General features: G+C 38.7%; 1 protein-coding gene across 1 annotated transcript; it reads right to left on the reverse strand.

Annotated features, from left to right (window-relative positions):
• Window positions 1–67: 67 nt before the first annotated feature.
• On the reverse strand, window positions 68–10,454 carry LOC131459974 (uncharacterized). Its single transcript, XM_058630174.1, has 13 exons — window positions 10,317–10,454; window positions 8,292–8,494; window positions 7,226–7,363; window positions 6,680–6,797; window positions 6,206–6,392; window positions 5,891–6,032; window positions 5,637–5,792; window positions 4,888–4,943; window positions 3,522–3,697; window positions 3,020–3,420; window positions 2,070–2,166; window positions 1,056–1,272; window positions 68–968 (listed from the first exon to the last, which is right to left on the reverse strand). The coding sequence occupies exons 1-13, from the start codon at window positions 10,437–10,439 to the stop codon at window positions 757–759; spliced, it is 2,226 nt and encodes a 741-aa protein (XP_058486157.1). The 5' UTR covers window positions 10,440–10,454; the 3' UTR covers window positions 68–756.
• Window positions 10,455–10,727: the final 273 nt, after the last annotated feature.

Consider the following 10,727-nt stretch of genomic DNA (forward strand, 5'->3'; position numbering starts at 1 on the left):
CACCACCTGAACATGCGCTATAATCACGTCGAATTTAACTTCCCCACATAAAATGTACAATCTCTGATCAGTGTGCATTAGAAAGCCAACTTTAATGGATAGTATGATCAGGAGAAGTAGAGAATCAATATATATACTCTGTGTTCAGGAAAGTATCAAAGTGTTAAAAGATCCCATTTTTTTTCAAGGTCCAGTGTGTAGGATTTCGACGAGTTGATAGTTGATATTCATGTGGATGTTATATTATTTGAATACACATAAAGTAGAATCAATGTGTTTTCCTTACCGTAGAATCAGCTCTTTATATCGATGGCTGTGACTCAACACCAGGAACACAGGCTGAACTAAAGGGGATTTCCTCATAAGGTTACAGGTGTCATAGCAAAAGAACAAATCACTTACTGCATGTAACATGATATGTACGTATTTTAATAGCAAACAATGCAATTTCAAGGCCAGGTGCTTTCCCAAATGTTTCCAAAACGATTGGAGTCTTTACCCCTCGCACACTAACAGATAGTGCTGACTGGTGCAGACTCTGCCCAACTGTGATAAAATCAGGTAAAAAAATCGTGTGGTGTGTCCCAAGCCAAAAGAAAAGGGTTTCTGTGTGTTTTTATGTCACCTGAAGGCCATAGACTAGATTTTATTCCACATGCACAGATTAAACGCAAAGTTACAGGGTTTCAGTAAATCACCAATAATTCCTACACACTGAACAAAATGTGTGTGAAAGTTTTCAGAGACGAGTTGGGCTTAGTTTTCATAGACTGAAACTATAAGAGCTTTGCGATCTTCCTGGTTTCGCATCCTTCTGATGTACAGAAAAGCCACAATCATCAACATCAGTGACACTATGAAAGCGCTGGCAAACACGATCGTGCTGATGTGACTTCCCAGGATCTGCCCTCCCCACTCTCCCTCTGAGTTCCTGGACATGGTGTTTTCAGGAACTGGCGGAGGACTCACTGAAAGACAACGACACAGCAGTTCTTAGGTCAGACAGACAGATAGACAGATTGGTAGATAGGGTAGATATCAATGTGGATATTAACCTGGTTCAAGCTTGTCACTCCTTTGCATCACACTGTTGTCGTGTGGCTCAGACGGGCCAACAAACTGCAAAGGACCCTGGGAAATGGTGTGGCTGACTGTCTGCTTGCTCGTTCCTCGCCTGCGCCTGCGTCTGGTTGGATTTGGGAGACAGCCCTCGGCACATCTGGAAAATGGACTGCCAGACTCGCACATAATGACAGAGCAGGTGATGTACACCTGTAAGGCAGCAGGTGAGAACACTCAGAGTCCACTGAGCAAACCACATTGAGTTTTCTTAGGGTAGGTTGACGTTATCTGTGCCTGGTTTCCTTTTTCTAGAGGGTGGAGGTGTCGTGCTGCATGTTACCATAGCTACCGCTTGTGTTGTTTCCAGTCAGAATATACAAAGACATAAAATAAAACTTTTTAAGGTGTCACACACAAATCAGTGTGAATGCAATTTCAAAAATGTACCATCCTTTCTGGTTTATGAAAGCCACCGTGGATTCCTTACGCACTTCGGAAAGAAAGGGGTGAGTGTTAAAATCTCGAGTCTCCCTATTAGATGTCAGTGATTCTTTATTGGGCTTTTTTTTTGGTTTAGTTGTTAAGTCTACAGGATTAATGATCCATACTGCAGTGCAGCCACTAGAGGACAATCCAAGTCTTATTTCAACATTTTTATATTAACACCACATATTTTGTTGCCAGACCCTTTATTTTTGCTACTCTACCATACTGTCATTACTGTCTAACTTGTTTAATCTTGGAAAACATCACACGCTGACTGAATGTTAAAGTGTAATGTGCCATTTATACATATAGTCCTATAGACCGTTTATGTCGGTGCAGCAGAATAAATAGATCAGATGTAGACTTATATGATATACTTTGCAACTCATTAGAGTATAATATGTTATCAAGAAAGCTTTTCCTCAGCTTTTTCTCTTAATTAGGCTGTTTATATGATATGGTTTTTACTCTGTCTTATCTTACAGTAAATTGTCGGACTGATTTCTTTGCTTTGCACTTACCTGATCATCGATTCCGGTAAATTTGAACGCTTGAATCTCAAAGTTGAACACAGTGTCATTAGTTGGGTAGATCTTTAGCGTTTCATCTTTCATACACCTGTAAGAAAAAGATGACACATACAATCAAAGACATTTCTTATGAATGATGGTTGTTTTTTCATCTTTTACTAACTTTAAAGGGGATAGTCCAGGATTTTCGCTTTCTGTGTGCTGAGTGCAAGCTCAGTGAAACGTGGCTGTAAGAAGGGACCACAGGGAAAACTAATTTCAGCCACTGTCTCCTGTGTCCTCTGAGCTACGGTCACTGGTTTTGTTAATGGATTTTGTTCTGGTAAAGTAAGTGGATTCAAGAGTGACACAAACCCTTTTGGGAGAGGCAGTGTAACCGCAAGATAAAACTGGTAACGACTCCTTAGGATAGAATATACCTAAGCAGATATACAGTAGATTTTTACAAATGAGTCTTCAGTTAAGTGGCTAAAATGTTATTCTGTTGTACCCACCAGGACATGTGAGGGAATCTCTGACTCAGTTATTAACATATAATAATATCTAATAATAGAAGAAAAAGAATGTTAGAATATCATGTCGAGATTTGAGTCAACATGACGCTTGGCAGATTCAGTGGCAGCTTTTGTGGAGTTTAATTTCAGTTAATCAACCTTTAAAGTCGACATGTCGAGATTAATCTCATCAAAAAACAACGTTTTTTAATACTCTGTCGTACCTAAATATTTAAATACAATGCTGAATTTTTATTTTTTGTGTGCAGGGTAAATCTTGACTGAAGTAGGGAGCGATAATTAGCAGAGCGGTCTAGAGTGGCTGTGAGGGGTTGGAGTGCTCTGGTCCCCACTGAGCTTGCACCCCCAGGCCGGCGGTGACCTGTGATTATGGATCACTACCTCTTACTACCACAGTTCATTTTGATAGGAAGCATCAGCTCTCACCCGTCCTTGATGAGGTCATAGGAGCGGGTGTTTTCAGGGTTGTCATCAGGAGTAGCTTTGCACGATTCCACAAATAACTTCACATTTGGTAGCTCTGACTGTGCTTGAATGCCCATATAGACTGTCTCCAGCAACTTCACCTCGACTGGGTAGGCGCTGGCCTCCACCCTATCTGTAAAGTTGGCATCTTTAAATATGTCAAAGGTGTAGACAAAGCTCCCGAAGCTGGACTCAGTGAAAATGTAGTCAGACTTATGCAGATTGTAGTAGTTGGAGATGCTGATGGTTTTGGGAAACTGGCAGGAGAAGCCGATCTTCACCGTCTTCCTACGGGTTATAATCTCATTAGGCAGCTCAAAGGAGTTGATCTCATTTGTGAATGCGATGTAGTCACCAATGTCCTTTGTTTAAGAGGAAACAAAAACATCTTGTGTTACATTCAAAATAAAATCATAATACTGCTTAAATATTTTTGTCCAAAAACATAAATGTCTCTCTGCACCTCAAGCTTTGTGCCGCAGGTGCTGAACGACATGCTGCCCATGATGTGTGTGTCATTGGCGGTGAGAGAGCACGATGGGTCGCTCAGCTTCAGGAACTTGTCGTCAATCCCAGGCATGGACGCTTTGTCCAGGGTCACCATCATCTTGTTGGGCGAACATTCAACTATGGCCTTGCCTAAATCAAACAACATTTCACATTAAACTCCTCACATGTGACATATCTCTACATTACCTCTAGATGGTCATATATTCTGAGACTAAGGGCCTTATTTATCTCAAATGAGGCCTCGTGGTGCATTCACACCAACTTTTTGCATGATGTTACTCCCACAGGTTTGGCTGCAGGGTCATTACGTAAGAGAAGAGTGTCTCCCTCCACTCGGTCTGTGACGATCTCAATTCTGATCAGTTTGAAATATTTGAGCTTAAATAAGTGAAAGTAAATTAGGTGAAAGTTGTGTATTTAACGTTGACCCACTATGAGTGACACCAAATTTGCTTCTTTTCCATTATTAGTCCTATGGAAGGGCCTCACATGATGTGTCATTACGAATTCAGGTAGTAGAAGAAGAAATCACAGCAGAGAAGCGATGAAGCAGCTTCTGAGCAGCACTTTCACAGGGACCTAGAGCAACTACAGCTGTGCCTCGAGAGGTGATGACCACGACTCTTCAAGTGCATGTAACTGCAGAGAAACAAATGTCCTCTCCTCTGGATGGACGATATGTACAGTATATGTCAGGAACATCTGAGCCATCAAATAGAACAATAACTAGTGACTTAGACCATGAATATTCAGGAAAATATTTACTGATGGTACAAATTAAGTGAGAAGTGGGAATCTTTTCACAAGGATCAGAGTTGTCCCCTGGTGGTTAATAAATATATTGTTATTTCCAGGTTGTCCTCATTCGGCAAACCAGAAGACCATGTCCATTTTTCATCTACAGTCTGTGTGTATTACATTTGAAATTTGAAATAAGTCAAAGACTGCTTTGACTTTATTATTCATTGCTAACAAATTGACCAACAATTGATTCCTGACATGTTCAACTGTTGGATCAGGAAAATTCACAAATTATGCAACCCTTCTTTTGATTAAACCTATGCACAGTGCTTGTGGGCATCTGCAGAAGTAGAAAATAAACTCAGTCTGGTAACTTCTACATGTGTTATTGAACACTTTGGCCAGGTTTTGATTTAATTAACATTATATAGGACAGATTAAGGAAAAGTATGTTGTTGGCAAAATAAATGACCTTTATCCTTTAAGGTCACAAACAACCATTCATACCTGCTGTCCATTTAGAGTCTTCATTTGTTATAGATGATAATCAATATATAGATAGTTGGATATAAACAAACCTTGAAGGATGGAGGCTTGGGTCACCAAGACAACAACACACCTCATTTCTGACTGGCTGAATGACAAAAGTGAGAGACGTTTCAGGGCAAAAATGCAAGATAAATTATATAAATTATGAAAGATATTACACAATATAATTTTACATGTGTTACAGGAGTTTGGTCAATTATTATTATGAAAATGATAAAAGGATGCTGAGAATCCAGGGAAAATATATATACGTTTATATAATCAATGGATCTTGTGTTTCTTCCTTCACAGGTGCTGGATAACTGCAAATTCACTATCATATATAAAGAAACTGTGAAGCAGTAAGTAACATGCAGCACATGTTTCCTGCTCGTGCACATGAAAACACTCACTTTTGTATGTTGACCTCTTTTTGAACTTACAATTCATTGATGTATAATTAGTAGTTCCTCTATCATGTGACGTGTTTCCATGCTTGCACAATTACCATGTTTGGGAAAGTACACATGTGTAAAAGTGATACTGCGGGGAAATACGTGAAAGACGTGAACAGGATTTATTATTGTCTGGTGCGACTGGAAGAAATTACACAAGAGCGTCTGAGTGCTGGAGAGGAGAATAAAAGGAGACTCTTCAGACTGTAATTTTCTAAGCACTTCTCTGTAACATTCAAACTGTGTTACTCTGTAACTGAACCATCTTGCAACATTACTTGACTTTAATAAAACTTGAGATTACGTCTCCTGCTCATTGGCAACCTTTTTCTCTTGACACTCACGTTTCTGGTGTCTCTGCGGTGAAGCAGAAGGGAATCGAGCCGTACAGGTCTTGCTTTTGTGGAGTCCACGTCACAGTAAGATCAGCTGTTCCGTGTTCACCACTTATGAACACTTTGCTCATGTTCTGTGGGCCGCTCACCTGGAAGTCCATTATGCTTCGGGAACAAAGATAAACACGGAAAACAAACCATCTCTTAGTTGTGAGTAATACCTTTTGAGCTGCACATTGTAAGCTTGATAGGTAAATAAATACCTGCTGTGATGAGCCTGTGCTTGAGCACGAAGGTTGAATGGCTGCCCCACAGTGGCATGGAGAACATCCCCGTGTGATGGAGTCCCAGATAAGAACATGGGCTGCACGTGACCCATTTCACATCGTGGTATTGGAGGCAGGACTGAAAACAGAGACAGGAGGCTATAAGACAAATATGGCTTGTAAGGGTGCTGCAACAGGTTCAAGGAAAACGCCTCTGACGAGAGATCAGATGAGATTGAATCCGTTTTCCTCACAGTCAGACGGTCGTCATCAGACGTGTGTCTTGATGGACAGCGCGTTAGCATCACTCACTTTCCACAAGGAACTGAAGCTTCACTTTGCAGAGAGGCGTCGCGTTCATGTCCGAAGCCTCATGAAACACCGACATTCCATTATCATAGGTCACTGTGATGTTTTGGGTGGGAAAGTCCTCCAGCATCAGCTCGAAAATGTGGACGCCAACACCGACTTCACCTGCACTTGTCAGCATGCACTCCGCCTGCAAAGATGTAAACAGTTTAACGATGATTCAGGAATGTTGTATTGTGCACAAATCTGCTCTCATTGCAATTTATAGTTTTTAAATATTCAAATATTTTGTCATCTACTACACAGGTAGAAATAGGTCAAGGCTATTCTATGGTATATATCTACCTACTATAGCATTGACATGCACAATAAAAGACTAATATGTTTAATTAAGAAGAAACATTAACGTTTTTTTGTTTGTTTTTTTTAATCGTTAATGTGTCATCATGAATAGTCGCTAGGTGAAAATGGCATTACCACGTCCAGACTGAAGTTTGAGGGAAGTGAAGCTCCGGCACTGAGGGTGCACTTCACGTCATCGCTGTCTGGATCATGAGCCAGAAGACGAATCCCTGAAAAACAGTTCTGAGGCACCCTGCGTACACAAATCGATCAAATTTATTTTATTCACGTTTTAAAACAAATTAAATTGTGTGACCATCTTAACGTAAAATAATGAAACATGTTAATGTCTTAATTTAATGCTTTAGTTTAATAAACCAATAAAAATAGAATGAAAAAACATCATTAATGAACTGTTACCTGACTATTACCTTGGAAATAACATGATATTACAATACATTTTAATTTAGTCATGTGTTTACTTGACAAGACAATAACTTTCATATTTCTTTATTTCATTGGTCTCTGTTTTGTTCTTATGCAAACGAGTAAATACTGAATGGACAAGTTGCCAGACACGTGTGTCGTACGTGTTTTTGTTTAATAAAGAAACAAAAAATACTGCCCTCCGCTTTACCTGCAGAAAGGTAATCATGACTGTGAACAGGAAAGAATTTGCACCTGAGAGACGACACTGTTGTTGTCACAGGACAGATGTTGAGAGTGTGTGAGTCGGAGCGAGTTCCCAAGTCCAACTCGGCATGAGTCGTCCAGTTTGTTTTCCCGCCGACATTTGGCGCCCAGCAGCAGCCCGAGCCACTACACACATCAGTCAATAGAAAAATAAAATAAAATAATAAATATCATTGCCCGTGTTCAGATATCACCGGACTCTGCTCCTACACAAATATTCACACACACAAAAAACTCTCTAACAACTCCTGCTTGGTGAAGGTAATCATTTTCTTCTAAATTCTTTTTAATGCCACACTGATGTCCCATGTGTTGGGTTCAGGGGGGTTTCTAGAGACTTTGGGGCTCAGTGTAAAAGGGATCAGGGGGCCTTACATACAACGAAACATGCTACTGACTAGTTTGGTGTCATTCCAGTCACAGGTACAAACCCATTTTCTACTTTTTTACAAAAACTTTCTTTTTTTACACTGAATACTTCTCTCCTTCACAAATCTTTTGTTCAAACAAATCTAAATCCAAGAAATTTTTTATATTTAATCACATGAATCAAGAACATTGGAAAAGTTTAAACAATTTATTTAGATTGTTATTATTATTATTATTATTATTATTATTATTGTTAGTAGTAGTAGTAGTAGTAATGGTGGTGGTAGTATACAAATTAATGTATATCTAAAAATCAACCACCTGATTGGAAAAAGATTAAATAAATTAAATAAATTCGGGGGGAAACTAAATATAATATGTATATGAAATACTCATATTCAGATGTTAGTAGCAAACCAGACTGACTCAGGGGGGAGGGTCTATTCTCTCTGTTCTGCACTCAGGATTAAATTTGAATGGTGACTATATTTTGAGTGTAATTGAGTCAGAGACAACATTCAGAAATGGATCTTAATGATCTTGAGATTAAGCGGCAAACAAAATCTTGTACACTTAGATTTTATTAGGTGAGCCTTTAGTGGCTAAATTGTGTTTCTGTCCCCACTGGCAACACTCGCACATGAAAACTGGCTTGTGTATATGTGCAAGCCTGGCGTCAGATTACCTCAGACTCAAGTATTTCTCATTGGTTGAGACAGTGGCTGTCGTGAATCCCTCAGTCTGGCACCACGTGCTGTCACCTTTGGCATTCTGGTCTGTTTGCAGGACACTTGACTGATCAAACGTCGTGCAGACCCCACTCTCACAGTTGAGGGACAGCTCATCTGAGCAGCTGCTCCTGCCGTTCTGTCTGTGACTGAAGGACACCTGCAAGGTCACAACAGGTACAGTGCAGTGATGATATTGAGTGAAAAATGTCACTTTCTTTTTTTTTTGTACAAGTTTATAAAGTGCTACACAGTTTATGACCAAATTACATTTCTAAAATGCTGCTTTGTTCTGAATTATCGAGATTACGTGGCGCAGGTTTAGTCTCTATCTTTTGAATCAGATGTAAACATAAAGAAGTAGTTTTTTAACTCAATACTGAAGACTTTCCTTTTTAGCATTCTTAATAAACCAGCTAATTACACAGTTAACTTCTTAATTAAACATGTTTTAATCTCTTGTAAATACTTCCAGTCTTTGTCTTTCTTACTTTTGCAATGTGTCGTGATGAATTTTACATTTTATGTAAAGAAAATGTCATTTCTCTGTAGTTGAAATGTGCTTTACAAACAAATACAACCCAGAAACCATACAGTACATGTAAGTGTGACCTTATGTTCCTCTTATGTACGTAACAAACTACTTGTGTGTCACACATATCAACATGACTGTCTAACTGCTAGTGGCATAAATGAGGAAATGATGGTGATGGTAACTGTTTCCGACACCAAGGGTTTTTTTCCTCATAACATCAACATTCTCTCCATGAGTTGAAGTTTGTGTTAAAGAGTGTTGCATTCTGACAGCTATCACTGAGCTCAAGTGTTCTCTATATATGTTTTATCCACTAAATAAATATCAAATTAATTGGAAGTTTACAAAAAGTATGATTACATTTGACATAAAGTTACCACGGAGCCCAGTGCTCCTGATGTAATGTAATGTACTTTATTCCTATAGCCCTTGCACAACCCACATGTGACCAAAGTGCTTTACAAAATAAAAGCATTACAGACACACGGCATTAAAAAGAGAATACATAAATCAAAGCATGAAAATACCAATTAAAAACACACAAAAAAGGATTACACTCAGAAAACTAAACATTTCCTCACAACCTTCTCAAATAAAATCGCAATAAAACTGAATTTCTCCTCATTGGCTCTACATCTAACCCTGGCCATAGTTCCACCTTCTGCCTTCAGTCAAAAGTCAGGGTGTCTCTGGAATTCTCTTCATCAATTCATAGTTAGCCATAGTTAGATACTATTTTTGAGACAGTCTGCAGTAGAAAATACAAAAAAAGGCCACTTGAACACCTCCATATTTTTCTTCAAAACAGACACATTTCAAAAATAAACAGTAATATATTGACCTAACTTGCTTACAGAACCTATCAAGAGTGTAAACAGTAAATTACAGAGCAGATAAGTGATTATTAGTATTATTATTATTATGAATAAAGGGATAACCTGTGTGAAAAAACAATGCTTGAAATCTGTTCATCCTTCAGGGAGCTTGCATTAAGGAATTTTGGTAATTTGCCAGATTAATCTACAAAATGTCTGCCCTTATTCAGAAAAGGAAGAACATTATTCATGGATACCTGATAATTAACCTATACTTATACCTTAACTTTTATCATTATGTATGTATGTCCTGTTTTTCCGTTGTGTAGTTGTTTGATTAAAAACAATACACAGTAAAGATTAAAGAAAAAGATTACTTAATTTAGCGTAACAGTAAGGATTGTCTACCAGATAACTGAAACTGAGCTCAGAAGGGTAAAATTGAAATACAAAGATACATCAAAAAAGGAAATATTAATATAAAAAGTGACATTTACAATATCTGCTGTCTTAGAAATGACAGATGTCTTGCACTGATTCTTAAACCATGTAGACAGAAAACACAAGTGGATTGTTTTTATAACTTAGATAATACAAAACATTTAGTGAAGGTGATGAGCGAGTTTCTGTACCCTAAATGTGCCGTCCTTATTCTTCTTCAGGGGCATGAAACTGACACTGTCTCCATAAAAGCTGATAGCTGATGCTGTCCCCAGTAAAGCCACCAGCAGCACGGCTGGTGCACTTGGCTCCATGATGTCTTACAAAGTCTGATCGTACACAAGCTTGTTCAGTCACTTTGGGTGTCAAAAATAGAGGAGGTGTTTCCATGTAACAGGACTAACCAGATCTGAACAGGACCGCCTTTCCCCTGCTCGCACTGTTGACATCATCAGCCTCATTTCACCTGCTGACTACTATAATATCAATTGTTTAATTAATTAAATGTTATAATTACAATAAGTATTTTCTGCACACACACCAATTAGTGATAGTGAATTTATCCTCTGCATTTAACCCATTCTTATTACACACAAGTAGTG

The sequence above is a fragment of the Solea solea genome, chromosome 5 (genome assembly GCF_958295425.1).
Source record: "Solea solea chromosome 5, fSolSol10.1, whole genome shotgun sequence".
In the NCBI taxonomy this organism is placed as follows: domain Eukaryota; kingdom Metazoa; phylum Chordata; class Actinopteri; order Pleuronectiformes; family Soleidae; genus Solea; species Solea solea.

Excerpts from the sequence above, each read along its gene's own strand:
- LOC131459974 (XM_058630174.1), bottom strand. The coding sequence starts at position 10,439 with ATGGAGCCAAGTGCACCAGCCGTGCTGCTGGTGGCTTTACTGGGGACA. Across the intron at positions 6,798-7,225 it reads ACAACAGTGTCGTCTCTCAG|GGTGCCTCAGAACTGTTTTT; the intron begins GTGCAAATTCTT and ends TTGTGTACGCAG. Across the intron at positions 969-1,055 it reads GAGTGACAAGCTTGAACCAG|TGAGTCCTCCGCCAGTTCCT; the intron begins GTTAATATCCAC and ends GTTGTCTTTCAG.